Source organism: Manacus candei, unplaced genomic scaffold, assembly GCF_025592945.1.
Source record: "Manacus candei isolate 608988 ecotype Guabito, Panama unplaced genomic scaffold, ASM2559294v1 h1tg000074l, whole genome shotgun sequence".
NCBI classification, from domain to species: domain Eukaryota; kingdom Metazoa; phylum Chordata; class Aves; order Passeriformes; family Pipridae; genus Manacus; species Manacus candei.
This window is the reverse complement of record NW_026138122.1, coordinates 653,190-676,697: the sequence shown is the minus strand read 5'-3', so window position 1 is coordinate 676,697 and position 23,508 is coordinate 653,190. Positions and strand designations below refer to the sequence as shown.

Genomic DNA, 23,508 nt, shown 5'->3' with positions numbered 1-23,508 from the left:
TATATGCAAGGGCTGAGCTGCAGCATACAGAGGCATAGATCCTGCCAGCCCAACATCACCCAGGGCCAAAAAGGGGGGAAGAAGGGAAGCCTCATGACCTCTACCTGTTTGCAGCTCAGGGACTTACTGAGCCAGCAGTGTTTGGCCACCCTCCACCAATTTATCCTCTCAAACCCTATAAACCTAAGGTGGCCCCACGGTCCTGCAACAAGGTGAACTATAGATTAATGGCACATTCTAAGAAAGAGGGTGGGTGTGGAAATCAAAACCATCCTTTCTAAGGTTGGAGCTGGTATCCCAAGGTTTAAATTAATGCAGTGACAGAAAGCTTAATTTAACAAGTACTGTTATGCATACAGCAAGACTCAGCAAAGACAAGTGTTGGGTAGAAAGTCACAGGTGCCAGTGCAGGCAGGAGGAGCTGCTGGGCTGCACAACCAGGTCAAACTGTATCCCAGCCACAACAGCTGGCAGTGGCAGCAGAAATCGTCCTTGAGCATTCCATGCAGAGATAACCTCTGTTCAAAGCACCCCTTCCACTGACTGATACTCACTGCAGGTCTTAAAGAGGCCTGAGGGATTTGCATTAGACAAACCTAACCTCCGGGCCCAGCTGGCACCTTGTGACCTGAGTTCAGTGCTTTTCAGTACCCCTAAAGTTTGTGAAGCACAAGGGAAGTAGAGTAGGGCCCAGAGGACATGTAAGTTTGTTGGCAAGATGCAGGTCTGCATAGGTTTTGCAGATATTCCTTCATCCACCGTGTTTTAGTAAAGAACTACCCCACTGAATGACAAGTGACTAGTCAGCAACATGACCAGAGGAAACAGCCCTTAGCAAATAATGTCTGAAGCAAAACCAAGAGCTGGTGAAGACACACAAGAAAAAACCTGAGATGCCCTTCCCTTCTGATTTCAATTAAAAATTATTCTCAGAATTCCCCACCAGGGACAACACCTTGGTTCTTACATTTACTTCAGAGGTGTTTATTTTTTAACAGGTCATTATATGCCACATAGACCAAAGTTTATTATATACCACAGAGATAATCTGGCTATGGTTTGGTCTAATAATACATGTTTCAAATGCTTTTTTTAACAAACATAAGGGCAAGTCAGGAGGAAAGATTTTTAAGCTGTTGCAGAAAGCTCTAGGAATAAAAAAAATTTAAGTAAACTTGTTATTTTCATGGTCTTGATTTAAAAGATAATGTCTGTAGCAGTAGCAAAAATCTGTATTTGTGCACACCCATGCACATAATAGTATGAGTAAATTACATTAGCAATACCATCTGTGAGGAAAAACCTTCTGCCTTTTAGGCTACCTTGCCTAGGTGGCGCAAGTGCATTTTCTGAGATATTGTTGTAAGATTCCAGTAACATTTTCTTCTCATCCCGCACTTTCAATGTGTGCAGCTCTCAGTGACACGCAGAGGATCTATCCACTCTTCCCAAAACCTCATTTCCACTTTGATTACTTCCATACTGTGCAGTTGGTCTCCACAGCTCTCTCCCAGTCTTCTACAATTCACTGAAGCTGGCTGACTTGTCCAGTTGTGCCTAAGGCAGAGCTGAGGCAGACCACGCGTCTCAAGTGAACAGAGGCTGGTGCTGTTTCCACCAGAGTCTGTGGCACCAGGCTGAGGACACTATGGGCTATGAATGCATCTTTCCCCTTCCTCTGCAAGCACTGACAGCTTGAAGGGTTGGGTTGTCAACCACAGGATGTTTAAAGGAGGCATAATCCACAGGGGTTCAATGTCAGTCTAAAAACACAGAGTAGAGCTCCCATTACAGCAGGGTCTGCTGCATGTTGTCAGTGCCAGCACTGCAGGCACACCTGGAATAAAGCACCACTCAGCAGGAAAGGGGCTGCAGGATCTGGCATTGTGTTAGGAAAAAGAAATTGTATTTATCTGAAGCACTTGACTCATCCTGGGTCTGTGGAGGACTGAGCCGCACAGGCAGGGCATCCAGCCCAGGGGATGGGCAAGCCTGGGAGGCAAGGGAGAAGGCTATCAGACCCCATTCCCAAAGACAGATAGGGCATCTCTGTGTACTAGACCTGGGTTTGGGGGAAATTAATGATTTTTCTAAAGAAAATCAGGTCATCTTTTGTGACCTAGTCCCTGTGGTTTGCAGGTTCATTCCCAGAGTGTCATAAGCCATGGGCAAAACACCTTCAATATTGTTGTAAACTCCTACAGAAAAGACCTTGTCCCTCCATTATGAATAGGAGTCAGAGACAGGGATATCAGCACAGGAAAACAGTAACTGTGGGGCAGAGAGAGATGGCCACACACTCATCCTGGCCAAGCGTGAGGCCATCAGAAGGTCATTCCCAGTAAAAGTCTCTGTAACATAGGCCCTGCCTGAAGCCAGGCTGTGGTTGGTTTCACACTGAGATGAGAGTTCCTCTACAGAGCAAACTCACCTCTGGAAGGCAGAGTGCTGCCAGGGTCAGGCCAATCCATAGATGGCTCTGCTCAAAGCTAAATAAAGAGGAGAGAGAGCTCCCAGCATTTCCCAGCCAGACAGGGAGACACATCTTCTGCTCCCATGGATTTCCACGGGAACCAAACTGGAGAGACAACTCCACTCTCCCACAACCCATTTCCCATGTCTGAGCCTAAATCCCATGGGGTGATGTTCTCCAGCTTCCAGGACTTCCTCAGACCCAACACTCACCTGGACGCAGTGTCTTGACTCAGTAACTGCAACGTTTAACACAAGCTCTCCTGGCAGGCTAGCCACTGAAGGCACCATGCCTTCAAAGAGCAGGCTTTCTTCCTAACCAATCTGCTTTAGGTACCAATGAGGGAGGGTTCTCGGTTCGTTATTTCCAGTGATTTTACTTGTACATAAAGATCTCACTCAAGCCTCCATTGGAAAAATGTGGAAAAGCCCTGCCTGGTTGAATCTTTTGCACCACGTCAATTCCTGTCATTGTACAACAACCGGTACTTCCTATGCACCCTCAGCTGTAACCCTGAACTGTACAGGACAGGGTGGGCTGAATGGGGAGAAGTACAGAAGAGAATAAAACTCCTCTGACATCTTCCAATCCATTACAAAGTCTGACTTTGTCCCCAAATGGTCAAGGAACTACAGCCTTGCTTCCTGGGGCAGATGAGCTCCTGTGACCACCCTTCCCCCTCTGGTCTATCTCTTACTACTGATGACCTTCTGCAAGATAGGAGGGAAGGGAGGGCCAACCCTATTTTTGCTAAATCTCTTCTTCCTCTTCACTAGCAACCTCCTTTGGGTCCTGAGGCCCTTGCTCTGCTCTTTCTTTTACATAGGCTGCCTTGATCTGTTCCAGTTCACACAGCTCTGCCTCCAGCTCTTCCCTGTGCATTGACCGACGGTTCCTCAGCAGTTTCATGGGGAAGGGGTTTAAGTCATTGAAGGCAATGTTCATCAGCTTCCTACAACAGAAAACACAGGTCTGGTCAACCAATTTACTGGTTGGTAACACGTGGTAACAGATACACCAAGGGCATCCTGAGGCAGGCAAAGAGTAGGATCTCACACTTCAGCTCTCTGGGCTCAAAAGCCACCAAGCAGCAGAGGCTTAAAGGAATCACAGGCAATTTCTTCTCACACCAACCCAAGTAATAGTTTAAATACACCTATACCACACCACCGTTTAAGGTACCAGTGTGCAGCCACCAGTCAAAAGAGAGTGGATCAGATGCCAATTCTGATGGCCTCTCGGGGAGGAATGTTCCTGATGCTGAGCTCTTCTCAACATGGAAATCTTCACCTCAGACACATTGCCATTAAAGGTTGCGAGTTGTGCTGTGTACCCAAATACCCCAACTACAGCTGAGTGAAACACAGCAAGCAGTAGCACAAGTTCCAGTAGCTACAAAAAAGAGGTTGACACAGAATTTGGGGCTTGCTCTGCTGTAGTCCCAAAATATTTGGGAAAGATGCTCTGCTGTAGCCCCAAAATATTTTGCCTGGGCCAAAAATATTTTAAGTAATGTCAGGAAGGGAAAGTCAAAAAGAGACAAACCGATCCATGTCCCATGGACCTCTCAATGCATATGCATCTCTCTTAATAGATCAGTGACAATTCTGACCCAACAGGAAAGGAAGTGCAAATACAGGATGGAAGGTTGTCTACAACTCACAGTCCTACCTGCCATCCACGATCATTCTCGTGAAAAAGCGTAGGTACTGGTAGATCTCCACACTGTCATGAATTCTCAGGATTTCCTCCTCGTTGTATTTAAAAATCGCAAGAGCATAGCGGAATATGACCTGGAGGGTTGAAATGTGTTTGAGTTGACAAGTTTTAAGCAGCTGAGGGACCAGGCCCTGCTGGCATGAAAGATGGGGTCAGGCACACAGCACTGCAGCATAGGCTTGACCCTGGGATACTCCTGCTCTCAACAGGCTGTGCTAGGACAAGCCTAAAGAAGCACAGAGCAAATTTCAGGAGAATGACCCTCTGTAAGCTAATTTACAGCCCTAGAGAATTGCAGGACCTACAAAAGGATACCACAGGGATTTCACAAGGGGTCTCCAGTTCTCCCTATGCACAGGGGCAATGCAGGACACACATTTTCAGACAATAACGGCCTATCTTATGCTCCCTGAATCTGTCATACTACTTGTGTCCAGGTCACAAAACAGGAGATGCCATGGCCGATCAGAGAGCTGTTTGGTAGCGCAAATACCTGATAAAAAGTGCCAAGGATACTCTGCACAGTATCAGGGGTTAGGTTTGCCTACTGGCAGCAAGTACACAGACAACATAGGAGACTGAGAGACATCAAGGCGTGCTGCCAAACAGGCAGGAAAGGACAAGGGGTTCAACCTCCCACCTCTTTGATACATATCTATGTCCACTGCCCTGCCATCGCATCACAGAGGTGGTACAGATGTGAGGGAGGCCTAGACTGAGAGTTGTACCTTAGTTCCCTCATACAAGAAGGCATCCCACACTTGCAGAAGGATGTCGCTGACCAGGCTGTCCACAAAGGCCACCAGAAACCAGTTGAAGGTGATGAGTGACACATCAATCTGATACTGCTCAAAATGAGCCATGAGGCGAGGCAGCTTCTCAGACAGGAAGTCTTTGAAGACTCTCTGATCTACCTAAAATTGACAAAAAAGAAAACTACTAAGCCCTAGTCAACAGCAGTCCTAGTATTGAAGGAGGAGCTGTGCAACAGGACAGTGGCCCTTGTGTGTTGGGGTCATCACTGGTGCTGCCTTCTAGCGAACCACACCCCAGGAAGAGCAGAGCATCCTTTGTCTCTCAACCCTTCAAAATTACTGAGCAGTGTACTTGCACACTGCACCCAGTGCAAGGTGTGGAGCTGAAAAAGGGCTAAGATACAAGCAGAGATATGCACATTCTTCTCACTCAAAAGGATCATATTCCTTCCTAATCTCAAAGTAGAGAAGAAAAATGCTGCCACATCTTCCTGCACCAGTCTTCCTGGGATTTTCTGTAATACCATGAGCAACCAGTTGAATGACAGGGATTAAAACCTGCCCAGGTCTGAATGACTGCACATGGCCCAACAGAATGAACACCTAGAATGCCTTTGACTTTACAAGCAGGACCTGAACTCAATTAGCATCTCTTTGTGGTCCAAGTACTGCCTGTGCTCTGCTTCTGCCTGCACGAGCCGAAACCCAGAATGTACTTGGTGAGATCCTTGATACAGGTTTATAAAGGCTTCGTGTCAGCGGAGCTGTGGTTTCTAGAGGGTAAGTGCTAAGGAGCAGGACCATGGTTAGGTCTTTCCCTATGCCATATCGTACTACTGCCCCAGCTGTGTCAGCCCACTTGACTGTGGCACTGTGGTACAAACCAGATGAGGTAATATGCTTTGTCTTTAAAATTTGCAAGAACCTTAAGTTTTCCAGCCAACGCAAAGCTGGAACAAGCCAATCCACAAAGTATCACCCTAGACTTTCCTCTTTACATGGATCTTGGCTACACTTTCAGAGACTAACCATGAGTTCAGGAAGTCTTTCTAAAAAAGACTCTCTCAAATGGCCAGAGGGCTTTCTGATCTGCAGGGAGCCCCAAAGCAAGAATACACACTGTCTCTGATCATGAACTGAGGCAAGTACAGCAAATATAAAAATCTCAGTATTTTCATCCACCTGCACACGGCACTCCAAAGATAGAATGCAGTTTCAAAAAAGATATCTTTTTTATAAGATATCTTTTTACCTTTATCAGAAGGGCTGCAGAATGGTGCCTTCTTCATATCAAAGTTTGCTGCTTCACCTCTACTAAGCCCTCCTTAAAATAGTAACTGTGGAATTAATGAGCATCTTCCTTCTGACTAAGTTGACCTTCAAGGAGCAGTACCCAATTTCCTAGTGCTGGGGATCAATTTTGCTAGCACTTTTGTACTCTCAAGTCTACAACACCTCTGCAATAGAAAGAATTGCATAGTGGTATCACTGTCCTGTGAGAAATCAAATGCACCACAAGTTGACTGCTCACTTTTAAACCTTTACTGTAAAGCACTGTGTGAGAGTCCAAGCTCACCTGTGATGTTATCAGTGTGTCACTGTAGTAGTCTGCTGGCATTAGGTTCTCCACAATATGGACTAGACACCAGAAAGCACTTTCCTCATCTTCCAGGACCAGGAGAGCTACAGCTGCCAATCTGTGATGGACAAGACACGGTGAAGCAATACAACACTAGAGGAGGTGTCATCAGCCAGCACACAAACTGAAGAATACAAGACTTCTTTTGGCATGTCTTCAGTCCATCAGTATCCAAAATATCCAATGTATCAGGACAGCTGGACAGAGAGACAAGTGATCTGTTCTGCATGTTTCTGAAGGAACCATAAGGCTGTGATTTTCTTTCCCATGTGCCTCTGTCAGAAAATATGGAACTGGTGTGACAAAGCTGGGTTTCCCACCTAATGGAATTTTCTGTAAATTTGCTGAAGTTAGTAATGTGTTGATTTTGGCTATTCAATACAGGAAAGAGCTCACTCAGAAGTACTCCATTTGCGATGTAGTTCACCTTCCCATACATTCTTTTATATCCCTTACCTCCTTTAGCTCTGATTTATCCCTTTCAGACAGACTGGACAGATGACATCTAATATCAAGGGCTCTCTGCAGTGGAAAATGTCTTTCTGAAGACCACACAAAGAACAACAGAAATAGCTTATACAGATATTCCTCATGTGAAAAGCTCCAACTGGAGATTCTCTTCTTGAAGCTTGTGCCCGGTGCCTTTTTCACTTGGTAGGACAATTCTAAGAAGTCTGTGTTTACCTTTCCTATAACTGTCTTTGCCAAGTGAAAGAAGCTTTTAGGTTCCCTGAACTTTCTCTTCTCCAGAAAGAATCACCTCAGTTTCCTCAGCCTCTCCTTGAGTTATTTGCTGCACTTCCCTTGTATCTTAACATTTCACGACATTTCCCTCAACTCTTCTCAGCAAACAAAGGAATCACCAATGCTGAGTACATTACAACTTAAAAATTCAGCCCCAGCCTCATGCTGTTATTCTAGAACTGCCTCACCCTACCTCCTACAGCTGTTCCTTCCCTTTCTGTAACTACAAAGACGCTAAACAAGTGCATCCTGCTGCTTGCTGGATCCCAGCAACAACACTGGCTGAAAAAAAGACACCAAATGCAGAATTCTGCAGGAAAATACCTAGAGCCAGGACAGAACTCCAGAGAGGCAAGCATCGCAGCCTGGAGTATGTGTCTACACCTTTTCAGTGCTATTCCATGAAGAAGCAGCATACCTGGCTTCTCACCTGTTCAGTCCCTGGCAGTATCCAATGGCAGGATTGTGCCAGGAGAATGCCAACAATACCCTCCGGAGCTTGGGAATGAGCTGGGAAGTGGGAGAGGAGAAATGCTTGTTGTTGGTCAGCGTGCGGGGCAGGTCGAGCTCGATCTGGCGGCAGGCAGGGTGCTCAGTGCTCCTGCTCTGCTGCAGCAGCCGCTGGTAGTGGTCAGGCAGGCGGTTGCAGTGCCTGCTGACAATCCACCTCCACACCCGCTGCCGATGCTCCACTGGAATGCCACTGCGGATCAGGCTCTTCAACTCCGCAGAGGGGTTCAGCTCTACAATGCTGTTCCACCTGTCACGGAGGGGCTTCTCCACAATTTCCTGGCTCCGCAGTTTGTTGGACTTTATCTCCAGGGCTTGGATTTTGGCCAGAAGTTTCCAGTCCTCAATTTCATAGTCAGGTACAGTCATAAACCCATACTCATCATACTCACTGGAGGAACACAAGGCAGTGGTTAGTTCAAATGACAGTGCTAGTACCTCTGTCAAGGACACTGCCTAGGGTCATGCCAGCTACAGCCTGCTGCCACATTCCCATCACCCACGCCAGAGCACAGGTACTCCTCCTTCACTTCCCTGGCAGCAGCATGTGATAGCCTGATATGCCCACTGTCTCAGAGCCTTGAGGACCAATGGGAGCCTGCAGCAATGGCATACAACCTTAGACTCAACTGTAACTTTGCTCTGAGCTGTGGCCCAGCCTCATCAGACCTCTCTCACAGCTCCCCAGCCCCTAAAGGAGTATCTAGCTCACCCTGTGTACCTTCTCCCTACCATGTCCTAGGGCAGAGACAGGTCTGTAGGAATGGACTGCAAAGGCTTTGGGGCATCAGACCAAAGAACAGAGATCCACAGTCCTTTCTGATGTCTCCTGGTACGCAGTGAAAATCTCCTACCAACTGGAACACACCAGGAGTGCTGATAGTACAGCTCGTTGAGGGTTTGTGCACCGTCCATCCACAGGGTGGGATACTTGTAAGGTATCATCATATTCTTGACAGAGGGACCAAGCCTGGCCTAGGGGTCTCATCTCCAAAGATATCTGCAGAACCTGCGAGACTCATTAAACAGATAAAATGGACACTGCTACAGAACAGGAGCACTGACTGGGCAGGAAGGCATAAACACATGTAGGGGCCCCAGCAGTGCTGGTGGCAAGGCTCTCTGGAGGTTTCTAGTGCAGCCCACCTTCACTGCAAGGCTGCCCCCGGGATTAGCACAGGGCAAGTAGAAAATGTCTAAGGACAGAGATGCCCCAGCTACCAGGTGGCCTCTCCTACAGAGAAAGTTCATCCTGATGTCCACTATTCACCTCCCAGGCAATCCATGGCTGTCATCACTTGCCATACTATCTGCCACCACAAGAAAACTTTAGCTGTACCATCTTTAACTTCCCCTACCTATGGTGATATGCTGCTATCAGATATTCATGGTCTCCAAAACACCAAACCAAACCAGCTTCCTCAACTTCCTCTGCTATGTTGTGACTCCAAGTCCCTGCTATAAAAATGTTCCCAGATCTCTCTTGCCTGCACATTCCCCTTCATAGACAGGCTTCTACAAGGGTGTTAATATTTCCAAGCTCTTGACTCTTACCTTACAGGGTTCAAGTTAAAACCTTCTTCTGCTTCTTCCTTCACATCCCACTGGAGCGATTCCTGGATGAGATTCTTCACCAACTCAGCATGGGAGCTGGGCAGGCCAGGCACAGCCTCCTGCAGCTTCCGCAAGACTGTCAAGTACTTGCTCTCCATCTGGCAGTTTCTTGCTTGCAGGCAGGCACACTGATGGGGAAACAAGAAGTAAAAAGCTGGCTCAGTGGCAGTTCTTCCTGCATTGCCACTGCTCTCTACTGGCCTGGTCTGCACATAAAGCAAAGACTGTTGAACAGCAAAGCCCCAGAAAACACATTCAGTAGTTTTCTACAGTCAGTGGAACTGCAGATGCAAATTAATCACCTTGGTCTATCAACAAGCACATACTGCAGGACCAGAAGTTGCTTATTGCATGGGAGACCTACTACATCATCACTTACTTTAGCACTGCATTACACCAGTGGGTGGCCATATTCCAGCCAGCTCAACTCAGGACACGATCCAAGAGCAGCCACTGCATCTGAATTCTCTGCAGTCTTTTTCCCTGCCCCTCACACAAGTTGTGTACACCACATTGAGCTGTGCCCTGACAAAACACACCACTCCTGAGACCGAGCTATAAGCATACCATTTTCAGGATACATGGCAGCACCACGGACCAGGTGCCACATGCCCCTCAGCACCCCCAGTCCCATGGCACTGGTACACATCGTTTCTCAAGCACAGGAAGCCCAGCTGAGTTCAAACACCAGGACAGTACCTGACACCACCATACTCCAGGGCACACAAAGCAGAAAAAAAGAATGATGACTGTTAGCCCACTCCACAAGTGAGGGACTGAGGCCACAGAGGTGACAAGACTCACCCAGTGTCTCAAAGGAAGCTCAGTGAAGACTCCTGTTCAGTGGAAGCAGCAGTGGAAAACAAGAACGAAACAGAAACCATGGAGAGAATTAGGTTGCATATAGAGGGGACAGGAAGGAGCATGGGAGACTTTCATACTACCACTTTAATCAGCATGTTGCCTCACACTGAGCATGCTGGGCTGGTCCAATTACTTCCTTTCTGAAGGTTATGGCTGTTTCAGGATCAGAGAGGGCAGTAAGTTAGGAGGCAGGCAGGGTTTCTAAGAACTAGAAAGCAAACAGATTTAAGAATGGCAATAACACTTCAGAAGCACCTTTTTGCCCTGTTCCAGAATCCACAACTGTGGAAACATACCTGTGGTGGTGCATCCCCCACCTCAGGCCACACTATGATCTCAGAAATGCTCATTAGGCTTCAGCCCTGATGAACGGGGCCTGGGCTAAGCTCCTCTTGAGCTTATCAGAAACACTGTCTGCTCCCAGGAATTTCTGCTGTCTAACGAGCTCCTGATTTTTAATGAACAGCACTGGAAACTTATTTTTCTTGCAAACCCAAGTGGAATAACATTTTTGTTACCAAACTTTCAAAAAAAGTTACCAGCCCAAATTGCAGCCAGGATGGAAAATTACTATGACTACAGCCCACTCTCATGTGACCCTATGTGAGACCCTTTGAGCTCTCCCAGACTGCAGTGGCCTGTGACCAGCAACCTCCCTCTGAGTGGGGCATGTCTCAGAGCCAGACAGCTCTCAAGTTTGCTATACTTGGAGGACCACCACCAAATGACAACCACAGACTCTGAGATGATGCCTCCACTCCTTGAGGCTCCACTCTTTGCCTGTTGAGAAGCTGCAAAGTCATCCAACATGAGTACTTCACTGAACTCGAGAGGAAATTTTCACAGGTGTATACCTTGTACATACTCCACAGGTCTGTGTGTGTGCAAGTGGGAATATGCTACAGCAAATGCACTATGAGTGCTGCTCTCCTAGATTCTTAAGTACCATGGATTTGTAAGTAAGTTAGGCCTACAAGTGGGCTACTGCTGTGCTATAGTAAATTCTGTATGAACCTTTTATTAAATTAAACTACTGATTAAGTGCTGCTAAGCTTAACGCTATTAAACCTTTAGGCCTAAACTGTTAGTCAAGTTCAGGGCTCAGTTTGGCAAGGGGTCCATGCTGACCGTTGTGACTCAATGGGAGGGTCTTCCTTATTCCTTTTATCCTTACCCTTTCCCGTTTTTCCATCTCCAGCCTCCACACAGATCATTTTTGATTGATTTTAGTTTTAGATTTATCGATTTTAGGTTTTAGTACTAGTTTTCCTCTGTGTGCTTTAACCATCCAGTAAGTAGTAGAGCAAGCCTTGCCAACAAACTTTGTCATGCTTTCACTTTAATATTAAACCTGCTTTAGCTGATAGCTTTGTCAGTGTTTCTTCAAGCAACCTAAAACATTCATTCATGACAATACCTTAAAAACCAAGGAAGTAAAACCTTGGCAAAACCCACAGAACAAATGCCAGCACACACCACCAGCCCTTGAAATGGTTCAAGACCAAAAGGTAGGATTAGACAAGTCTGAGAGTAACCAGGTTATGCACACTTGCAAGGCTAGAAATAAAAATAAAACTTAAGAAAAACATAAAAGTTCTGATCTAACTGCAGGACCTGAAGACTGCTGCCACGTGGCAATGCCAGGTCTAGCAGAGAAACCATGACTAAATGGAGCCAGGACTCAAGTCTGTCAGCCCTCAGGAACCTCTTCTGATTGCCTACACAGTGTTGCTTTTTCATTTGTGTACAAAAGCATAACTGAAATGCAGAAATCTGGGTTAAGTTTCAGCACCCTTAAGACTGAAATTTGCAGGTATTTTACTTCTATTGCAGAATGAAAATGATCATGTCTAATTTGTGAACAACACAAAGCAGAAGAAAGGTCACACTAAAAAAAGACATTGGGAAGAAAGCTCGCTCCTGGCAGATCAAAATCCATTCTAGTGTCAATTTTGAAAATAAATTAGTAACAGTTCACATCAAAGGAAGAAGGTCATTTTGCCTTACCTTCATCAGAAGAGCTTTTTCATTCTCAGCAGCACTTGTCCAGAGTCGAGTAACCTGGTGGATCTCCGAATTGAGAAACTGATTCTGGGTTTTGTATGCCTCTATATCATCCTGCCATGAAGCAAAACAGTCATACAAGGAGAGTTCTTGGGGGGCTTAAAATCCCTCCCATTTCAGGGACACCAGGTTATGTTAGGGACAATAAAGTACCTCAAAAATTTTGTGTTCTGGGGAGCAGACAGGACTCCCCAGGATAAATACTGCCTACAAAGGAAACCAAGGCACAACATTAAATAGGAATGTCATGCATCGTCAAGACACTTGAAAATGCTAAATTCGTGTATATGTTTAAAAAACATGGAGACATCCAGGTCATATAAAGCTAGAGAAGCATCTAAATAAGATATAGAATATATGTGCTTTGTTTGGGTTTCATATGGTTGGTTGATTTGTTTTTGGTTTTGGTTTGTTGTTTTTTTTTTTAAAGGAAACAAATCTCAGCCCCATGGCTGCCAGCAAAAACACTCTCCCCCAGTGTAGCAAGTGGCTTTTTGGGCAATTCTCCACCTCACGCTAACTGGTCATTACAACTCTGCACATAAAACAGGATGGATCTGAAAGAACCGGGATGTACTGGAAAACTGTTTTCAAGAAGGAAACACAGGGGAACAAGTTAGTGAAGGTAGCAAGTGAGACTGCAGCCCTGAAACAAAAGAAAGCAAAGAAAGAGGCAAGCACTGAATGATGATGCAAAGTCAAACAAAACAAGCTCTGAGCTGAAGCTGACCCAGAAGCTTTTTCAGCACTCTAATGGCATCAGGTGAGCCCCTTCCAGCCTTTCTCCTTTGAAGGCAGATGGAACAACTAGCAGAAGCATATTCTGTGCTTCCCACAAAAAACACCCTCCCACTGAACCTGAGGGAACAGAAATGGGAGCCCCCAAAAGACCTGTGTCGTCTCACACACCTTTAGGTGCTCAATCTCCTCCTGCTGCTTATACAACGTCTCTGCAGTGACAGTGTTGTCTTCTTGCAGGGGGTCAGAGAGCTCTCGGGCCATCTGTTCTGTCAAGGCCATGATGACTTCCTGTTTGGCGTGGTTCTTCTCCATCAGAAGCTGAACGTGTTCCTTGAGTTCCTGGATGTGGCTGTCTCTCAAAGTCAGTATCTGCTCCAGTTCCTTCTTTTCTTGTTCAAGAGCTTCCAGTCGACTAGTCAGATCTGCTATTTGTCTCACTTTGTGGCGCACCAGCTCCAGCCTGTCCTTATCTTCTGCTGCAGTGAGATACATGCTAGATACTCGCTTCTCCTGCTGGGCTGCCTCCAGAGCTTTGTGGAGAAGTTTAACCAGCTCCTGGAAAGGGAATGCAAAGTCATCACATCACAGTGCTGCCCAGGGCAATGGCAGCACAGACAGCACAGACCCAACAGTGAAAGGTCCTCAAGATCTTGAAATTGACTCATTTCAGAAGGAAAACTGAATGCAGAAATCTTAAAATCACACTGACACCATAGTAAAGAAGTTCTGCTCGCAGAGCTGGGCCTGAAATGTCTCTGCAGCAGGTTGCAGATGATTTGACTTTATGCGGATTGCAGCACAGAAGCTGCTGCTCACACTGTCTGAATTCTGGCTTTCCTACAATCATTCCTGGGAGGCCCAGCAGAGAACCTGGAGAACTGGTCAGCAGTGTGGTAAAATTGGGAGGAAATAATGCAGTCTGCATCCTCCTGTGCTACCAGGAGGTAATTGCAGTATCCATTTTAATCTTCCCACTGCCAGAGTCCTCCCTAGCTCCATCCTACCCGAAGGCATGAAACCTTGCTCCAGCAACACGTTGCTGATTCAGGCTTTGCCATCTCAGACACTTAAAAAAGCAAATCAAGGATGCAATTGACTGCCCAACATGGGACCTGGCTCTCCTGTCTCTTCCGCTGGAATTATTACCAACATCATTAGTGGAGAACCTGGCATTGCTCCCCATCTGTGAAGAACAGTTTCATTCATGAGAGACAGCCCTTGCAGTGACTCGTGTCCTGACTTCTCTAGTCAAATCACATCTTAGTGGTGGTTCACTGTTCAAAAAGAATGACTTCTTGTTAACAGCATGACTCCACTTGACAGTTCTTGCCAGTGTCACAGTACCTATTCAGAACTGTACTTCATACCATCAGTGAGCAACAGAGATGCACAAGCAAGACACCAGCAGAGCACACTTGGATTTGTTTTACCTCCCTCTTCTAGATGGCTGCACTTCCTAGTAATGGCTGGAGGTCCTCCCTTGTGCTGGGCACAATCAGGCACACACAAAGTGGTAACACCAGGAGCTTCAAGTGGTCCCATTAGTGCCTGCTGAGCACTTCTCAGCCTAAGACCAACATACAGGGAGTCCCTGCAACCAGTCTCAGGGCCCTGCCTGTAGAAGCAGCAGTTTCTTCACCACACTTACCTTCTGTGACTTGACTTCCTCTGTCAGCGTCAGGATCTGTTGCTGTAGAACACTCACTTTATCCATTGGGTTCCTCTCCCTGGACAGTTCTTCATGTGAGCCTGGGAAGCCACTGTTCATCCACCTGGCTTTCCTAATCCAGTTCAGCCTGGACTCCATCCTTCCATCCTCCAGGGTTCCTTCCTTAACTGAAGAGAGATAGGCTTAATTTACATAGAATTGCTTTGCTACTGTGGACTCCCAAGTCTTGCTTTGGGGGACTCACAACACTTCTGCAGAGAAGGTTGACACACAGGACAAGGAAAATTGACCTGCTGGGATCCACAGGATTGAAGCTGAAACAGTAGGGATCAGACACAGGTACACCCAGAATAAATTAAGCTATGCAGTTTTATGGTACCTGTTAACCCACGTTGCACCCTCCTCATGTATCTTACCCACAGCAAATGCAAGTTACCACCATAGAGAGGTAAGCATGCAGTGGAGCTGCTCTGCTTAGCCTCTGCTTGTGCAGTGATTCTATCTCAAAGAAATATGTCTGGCACCATGGATTTTGGGGGTTTTTGCCTCTGCAGAAGGTTGCAGAGGTTGAAGATATAGACAAACGCAACCTGAAGCAGAGCCAAAAGAGCCAGTCTTGTAGCAACAAGACAGGAAGAGACCTGAGACAATGTGATAAGTCTTCATATCCCTTGACAACTTGCCACCCTCTCCTTCCCATTCCTGCTAAGTCCTGATTCCTACTAAAAGGCATCATGCTCAGACCCGCTCACACAGCTCAGTAACAATCACCTGCACACCCTGCCTCCACTTCCGCCTCTTGTTCCTCATCCAGGTTCGCAGGATGCTCTTGGAATTCATCGAAGCTGAAGACATTCTCATTGTTCCCCCAGAGCTGTTTGGAGCCACAGATATTGTAGACAGTGTTTCTGAAACAAGAAGAGATCAAGACAGGCTAGTGAACAGGAGAAGCCATGATCACTGCAGTCAGTGCACATTCAAACTACTCAATGCCTCTACCTCCCCTTAATTCCCACTTCGCCTCCCAAAACCTCTCTCTTTCATGTGCTGAGAAAATGAACTCTTCACAGCATTGGTGGATCTGAGGGGAGCAAGGCTTAAACTGCTGTAACTTTTGTACACAAAATCAGTACCAGCACGGCAACATAAAATCCAGTGATCTTTCCCCATGTGCTTGAGCCCTATACATAACAGATGAAACAGAGGGATCAAAGGTAACAGTAGACCAACAACATCTGTCTCTCCCCTCTCTTTCTCCTTCCCTCTCTTCCTCCCTTCCTCTCTCTGCCCCTTCCCTTAGCACATGGCAGAAATCCCCAAGTGCCAAGAAAAGCTCAGCTACCTACAGCAAAGCCAAAACTTGGACAAGGATCAGATTTGAAGCAGCCATGGGTTCTGTGCTCCAAACCACATTTAATAAATAACCTTGCCACAACAAAGTCAATAGACTAAATGGAATAGAAAGATTCTGGAACAAATTTGCAGTCAGACCCAGAAACAGTTTGTTTCAGCTGCTGTTATCAGATATTGTCAAAAGCATTAATTGTCAAAAGCACTTTACAGCATCATACAGAGCCACAAATGTACAAGTATTTTCTGTAAAACCTATGCAAAAAGGTATGCATACAGGTCTTTTCCCTTCTCCTCACATGCTGCCCATCAGCTAAAACAAAATAAGCCCCATTTTGAGGTCTGCAAAAGACCTCTGCTACTTTCCTAACTGTAAATGAAGGTACCATTTAGATACTGTTCTCCTTTTGCCTTGCTACTGGCTCCAGAGCAGAAGAACAGACGTTACTGACATCAGAGAACACACTGGCGCTTAAGATCAGCAGACCTTCAACCCCTGTTGTCTGCAGTTAGTACTCATCTAATGCAATTTTCCTGATTTTCTCTACCTCATGCTGCAGTTTGTTTTTCCCCTCAGACTGCAGAAGCTCAGGGATCCAGACATGTTACACTCATGAAGATCCAGCCTGACAGTGAGAGAGAGCCTGGAGAGATGTTTACAGAACGAGGGGAGCAATACAATTTGAAGCTGAAAAGAGACTATTGCTAGTCAGGCTCACAAAAGCAAGGCTGGGGAGTTGGGGGGGTGAGGGAGGAGATAATGTTTGCGTTACTTTTAATCAAAAATTAGTGAGTAGGAGAAAATGCATAGCCTGCAAAAGAGTACAGCTGATTGTGATACTCACTGGTCCCATGGGGGTCTTTCCTCCTATGGGCATCAGATTATAGCCACAGCAGTGGTGGTAAAAAACAACAGGCAACCTCCCAAACAAAAATATTTGGCAGGTGGCTGGCTACCTACTACACCTGTGCCACCTACACATTTTTTTAGTTATATGTAAATAAGTGATTAGGAAATACCCTCTGAGATATTAATAGGGTTGCTTTTGTGCAACTGTACCTGCCCAAGGCTTGCAACTTGAAATCCAGAAGGAGGAGTAGCAAACTGTGCAGTCAGGCCATATTACAGGCTCAAGAACCTTTTCCTTGGAGCTCCTGCTTTAGAGAATGCACTACATTCAAGGTCCTTTGAAACAACTGAAAAGTGCTAATGGGTTTCTATCACTACCTACTGAGTCCAGCTCAACCTGACCATGTGCCCTTCCACAAGTGCTGTGCAGATGCATCACAGGCATGCAAGGCACTGCTTACACTGAAGAGAGTTTAACCAAGTCCTAGGTCTGCCACTAGGATCTTTGCTAAGAGAACAAGATGATGTGAAATGCATCAGAACTGGGGTATGTGAAAGACCCTCTGGTAGGAAGTTTACTTTAGCCTGGACTATCCTTAAAAAGCTGATTTACAGTTCTTCCGCCTAGGCAAGAGTCCTGTTTCAAACAACACACGACAGGCAAGGAAGGCACATAGTGGTAGACCAGCATGTCAACAGCACTCTGCAATCTAGTTCTCTTCATTCACTTACTGTATCTCTGTCCAAGGGTGCTTAAGGGAGATGTTCTGCAAAGCAGTAGATGTCTGGGGTGCAGGCAAAGATGCTGCCTTTAAACCCACTGCTTCTGTTGGTGTTTTCACCAAAGGCAGAAAGTCATCATTGTCAACCACATCTATGTAAAAACAAAACAGAACACAAAAGCAAATGAGAAAGACAGAATTCCATTGGACTTTGGCTCCTTCATGTAACCTGAGAGGCACAATATTTTACTACGGGTATACACTGTATGTTCAAATGGTCAGGTGGAACTAGGAGAGCAGAGCAGTCTTCCTTAGTTTTCCATCAAATTACAGAAGTTTCCATGTACAAATACAATCATCTATTTGAGGACAATAATGTGATTTCAACCATATATATAAGAACGACTAACCCTAAACAATTAAACTTTTTAACTGCCTAGAGAAATAAGTAAGGGAGACTTTGCCATTCTCTTTCCACATCCAAATCATGTTTCATAGTTTTAATGTGTGGGTAACAAAGTCTCCACAGTTTGTTACCAAATTTTTCCCTGCTGTACCAAAATGCCAAGGTACCCAGAACCTTTCAGAGCAGACACTTACTAGGGAGGGAATTATTTGTCTCAAACAAAATGTGTATCCAGTCATGACTAAACAGGTGGACACCCTGTTTGTACCCTCCCCTGATCCACCCATCTGTGTACCACCACTTCTTCATATCACTGCTGAAAATAAACTTGCTCACTCTAAATTTCACAGGCCTAGCAAGAGGAAGGGAATATACCAAATGTGTACACTTCAGATGTGTGAGGAAAATCAAGATAGAATTCATGATCATAAGACAATAGCTGGACATCTCCAAACACATGCTATGGATTTGGAGGCAGCTTATTCACTTTCATGCATAATAAGGCAGAAGTTCCAAACATTGAACAAGCATTGACAGTTGGCACCCGCATTTAAAAATCTGGCCAAAACCTCTGCCCACTTACAGATGAGGAACACCATCCATGGAGGGTGTGCAGAAAGCAACAGAAAAGCTGACATACTCAACACCTACTTGTTCTGCCAGCTAGAGGTTCATTCACAAGCTGGGAGCTGCCCACAGGAAATCTGCTCTTAGTGTTGCAAAATTCCCAACGTCTCATTTGCAGCTGCTGCAGCCAGTACATCATTGCCTGCTTGCTGATTGCCTAACATAAAAAAAAAAAACAGGAAAAGGAAGGGAATAATCTCATCAGCATGAGACATATCCTGAGGGGATGACCACCACTTTGCTACACAAGTCAGCAGAAATAAAGGCCAGCTGCATCAAGCCTATGCTGAATCTGTATCCTCTGGTCCTCACCCCGATCTGGGAGGACAGAGTAAATCTTTAGTATGGCCTTAAGTAGCAGAAGCTCAGTGGACTGCTGACCTAACTTTAAATGTGTTTTGGTTTACTATGCTCCAAGGCTAAGCAGAAATGGCACAATTATTTTAGACAGGAATCACCCACAGAGCTTCTTAAAAGCAACTTTCATGGAGATAAAAATCTAGCAAAGATTTCTGCTGGAACAATCATTTTAGACAGGGGAGTTCATTTTGGTTCAGTACATTACATGTGGACTGCAGGACTCCTCAATTGCTTTAATTCAGCACACAGTTCAGGTTTTATTCCTATTCTGTTAAACAACAGCCATCTCATCTCAGGTTTTATTCCTATTCTGTTAAACAACAGCCATCTCATCTCAGGTTTTATTCCTATTCTGTTAAACAACAGCCATCTCACAGATATTGCAGTCCCACCCTTGCCAAATCAAGCAAGTAATTTAGGTCCAAATGGTAACGATCCAAGCTGGGAGGACTAAAGTGAAATTCAAGCTAAGAGATGCCTTAGTAGAAATCTGGCAGTCCTGACTGGGAATGTTTCATTCCAAGAAGATGCTGCCCCTTACCTTCAAAGTAAAAGCTCTGCTTGGTGTTCTGATCTCAAAAATCCCTTCCCCGTTTTCCATTTTGCAGTCAAAGCTGGCGCTGGAGAGCTCGATAGACCCCAAAGGGTTAATGTCCTGGGCAGTTCTGTAGTATAGTAAGTGACATTTGTTTTCATCGTAAAAGAACCAGCGAGACTTCCAGGTCTTGATTGGTCCCTTGATGCCAAGCTTATTTAAATAGCCACAGAGTTTTTTTCTGGATGTTTCTTTGCTAGGTTTCAGCTGTATGTTTTCCAGTTCTCCAGAAGAGGAAAGCACATCTTTGTCTTTCACTGAGGCTCCATTTCTGCTGTTATCATCTGGATTTGACTCCACTAAATTTCCTAGAGCTGCAAGGGGACATGCTCCGCTTTCTGGTCCTTTCTTCATCTCTTTCAGGAAATAGATCAAAACAGGAAATTCTTTAGGTAAATAAGTAACAGCAGATCCTGATTATATCATCATTATAGAATCTGAAGCAAATAAAAAAGAAGGAATAAGCTCACGTCTAGCATACAACAAAAAAACACACCCTAGCTTTCAAACTACCCAGCCGAGATCTCCAACTCTACTTTTGGTTGTTGGTCCCTGCCTTCCTGTGCTCAGATGACCTCTACATATCTGCTTTCTGCCTTTTTCATTTCTAAATTAGCCTGGACTAGCAACTAAGAAACAGTAATAAAAAATAATCTTTTGAGTGAAAAATAAGTACAACCTGTGAGCATACAAAATCAATAGCAATAATGAGAGCATTCGGGACTTAAAATGTTAAGGAATGGTTGTAGAAAACATGGCAAGATAAAAAGCTCTGGGGGTAGGCACATACTTAGGTCAAGGGGTTGGAGGTAAGCGTGTCCTGGTAATTACACTGAATGTTCAACGAATACTTTAAACTATGGTGTCTGGAGAAAAATCCAGCCTTATGCAGGATCCTTTTAACTAATTTGTGTCAGCTGAATATTTTTGTTAAAAAGCCTGTATGCTATGTGTTAGTTCTTCATCCAGTAGGATGGAATCATATGATCGATTATGCATCAGAGAAAGTAATTCTGTGATCCTTGCAAAAGAGACTTGGTTGCTCAGTGGTCAAAGTAACCACCTGGGTCCCAGGGGGAACACAAGGTGCAAAAGAGAAAAAACATGCTGGCAGGGATCTGTGTAGATCTCTAGTTCCACTTTTCTCTCAGAGAAGGGGCCAACTTAAAAACTGTAGCCAGCTGCTCAGATATGCATTCAGATGAATTTTGATCATATGTAAGGATCAATTCTGCCATGCTTCTGAGCAGTTTTTCAAGTGCTTCACCATATGACAGGTGTGATTTTCTGCTCAGAGCTGCAAACACCCACAGCTCCTGTATAAAGAAAGCTAACAACACACCAGAACAGTATCTACAAATAATTTTTTGCATTTTTTTTAAACTTCAGTTTCAGACACTAACATATCTGAAGCAAATATGTAAGCAAATAAATTGTTGCAGTGTTGAGTTAGTGGGAATCTAACTGCAGACACAAAACTATTAAACGCAACATCCAGCTGTATGACAGCATGTGAATGGAGATAATACAACGGAGCACACAGAGATGTTGCCCAACCTCACACTCTGAGGAACAACTTATCCTCATGACTAAAAGAAGGCTTACCCACCCTAGCGCTTGCTAAGCACCATCATGTTTATTGCTGCCAACTCCTGTTCCCACATCAGCTTTACAGACAACTACTGATAATGTTCGCTCTTTTTGGAAAGCTACTGAAATTCTTTTAGTTGACTACCATGGCCATGGATCTTGGTGCTGAGCACATTCACAAATGCCAACAACAAGCACCCTTCATGAAGGTGTTGCCTCAACTAAGGTTCTGTAACACCCAAAAGCTTCATTTCCAAACGAATTTTACCTGGCACAAATGAACTATCATCAGGAGGAAGTAACACTCTCAACTCCCCTGAACGGACCCCAGAGCTTTAATGGTAGTACCAACTATGTCCTGTACAGTCTGAAGACTCCATCACATCTCTTACCAGCATGATGGTCCACACCATGAACAGGATCAAGTAAGCATTTCAGGTTCAAGCACCAAGTTACAAGGAGTCATGTCAGATCTGTATTGCAAAGCCCTCTAGATAAGATCTCACCTCCTTAAAAGAAGCCGAGAGATGCTCCTGGAAGTCACCGTCTGCTGGCATAGAGCTACTGCTGCAAGTACCACCAAGCAGGTAACCACAGCCTCCAACAAACCCAACAGCAACAGAAAAGCGGCTTCTGCTCCAGGTTTCCTTCGGTCCGGTCGTTGCCAGGGAACTGTCTGAAAAATACATTTAGCAAAAAGCTGCCTTAACACTGACTCATCAATGAAAACAGAACAGGGTGAACTGCGCACGAACCTCTCCGGAGCTGCGGCGTGAGCGGCACAAGGCAGCCCCAGAGCCCTCCCCGTGCCTCTCGCAGAAGCGCCTCCCAGCCCAGCTGCACCGCGCCGGGGCAGCAGCGCCGGCGGCTGGAGCCTGGCACGGCGCTGACCCTGGCACCGCCTGTAGCGGGCGGCGGCGGGGGAGGGAATCCGAGCCGCCCTCTGGTCGGAGGATTTTGGGGGTGGGGTGGTGGCGGTGCGGGAACGCGCAGCTCCCTCCGGGAACACCTGCGGCCGCCGCCCTGCGCTTCCTGCCGGGCCGGTCCCGCGGCGGTGCCCGGCGGGGCGGGGCGGGGGGGCCGGGCCGGGCAGCGCGGCGGGGACGCGGAGGGGAAAATAGTAATAAAGAAGGGCGCTTCAGCTGGTTGGGGGGAAGAAAGTGATTCACCAGGGTGATGGTGCACATGGAAAGGAGTCAAGGCTACAGGGGACCCGCAAGTCCCGTTTGCTGGGAGGGATTCTCCCCAAGCCTCCAAAACCACCGGGCGGCGATGCAGACCCGCTGCTCAGCGCACCCCGCAATCCGAGAGCCACAGCTGTGCAGTCAGCTGGAGCAACTGAGCAAAGGCAGGCAAATTCCAATGGGTAAGAACAGTGGTAACTTGGTGCTGCGGGAGACGAGGCTGATGGGATCAGGTTGGGCCAAGGGGTCTAGACTAAACCCTGAAAAAGCTTCCAGAAGAGATACTGCAAGGAATAGGGGTGTCAAAGACCAAAACAAGCAGTGCAGGTCCTGGGGGGGGGGCCGGGGGGCGGGGCAGAGCGCAGGCAGATTCACATGCTCTCTGTCAGCTGCCTTTCTTCCTGCTAGAGTTGCCAGGCCCTGATGGGCTTGGCAGGTACTGGACTGGCCCGGGAAGGCAGTTCTTATGCGTTTATCCCCAGGATAATGAATCTGGATGGCTTTGGCTTTGTGTGCAGTGATAACTGAGCCTTGATATCACCCATTTCTGTTGGTCTCAAGGAAGCCCTCTTTGAGTTTAGCCAGCTTTACAGAGTTTTATCACTGACTTTAGTCAAGTTTAATACCAGAAGAGAAAAAAGCAAACCTAGGTGTCTGATGGGCTGTCTTTCCACTGGCCTAAACTGCCAAACTGTAACACACATGAAGCTGATTATAGGATGTAACAGCTACAGATTTCCATAGCCAAAACTGATTTGTCCCAAATTTGTCTTGCCTCAGCATTTGGCTATTAGACTGGATCACAGAATCACACAAGAATCACTGAACTGTTAGGGTTGGAAGAGATCTCTAGAGATTATCCTGTCCAAACCCCTTGCCAAGGCCAAAGTCACCTAGAACAGGTTGCACAAAAACATGTCCAGGTGGGATTTTAATATCTCCAGAGAGGGAGACTCCAAGACCTCTGTGGGCAGCCTGTTCCAGGGCTCTGCCACCCTCAACGTAAAGAAGTACTTCCTCATCTTTAGATGA

General features: G+C 46.0%; 1 protein-coding gene across 5 annotated transcripts; it reads right to left on the bottom strand.

Annotated features, from left to right (window-relative positions):
• Positions 1–977: 977 nt before the first annotated feature.
• Positions 978–22,288, bottom strand: TBC1D2 (TBC1 domain family member 2). Of its 5 annotated transcripts, none has more exons than XR_007907983.1 (15): positions 21,799–22,288; positions 19,649–20,056; positions 18,772–18,904; positions 17,725–17,866; positions 15,564–15,700; positions 14,772–14,959; positions 13,292–13,678; positions 12,326–12,436; positions 9,395–9,582; positions 7,761–8,231; positions 6,524–6,644; positions 4,921–5,106; positions 4,145–4,266; positions 2,686–3,425; positions 978–1,992 (listed from the first exon to the last, which is right to left on the bottom strand). XR_007907983.1 is itself a non-coding variant. In XM_051809025.1 (15 exons), the coding sequence occupies exons 2-15, from the start codon at positions 21,847–21,849 to the stop codon at positions 3,224–3,226; spliced, it is 2,847 nt and encodes a 948-aa protein (XP_051664985.1). In that variant the 5' UTR covers positions 21,850–21,968; positions 22,048–22,288; the 3' UTR covers positions 978–3,223. The 5 variants fall into 5 exon arrangements, 3 of the variants coding, with proteins under 3 accessions (XP_051664985.1, XP_051664983.1, XP_051664986.1); XM_051809025.1 differs by having other exon boundaries at positions 978–3,425; positions 21,799–21,968; positions 22,048–22,288; XM_051809023.1 differs by having other exon boundaries at positions 978–3,425.
• Positions 22,289–23,508: the final 1,220 nt, after the last annotated feature.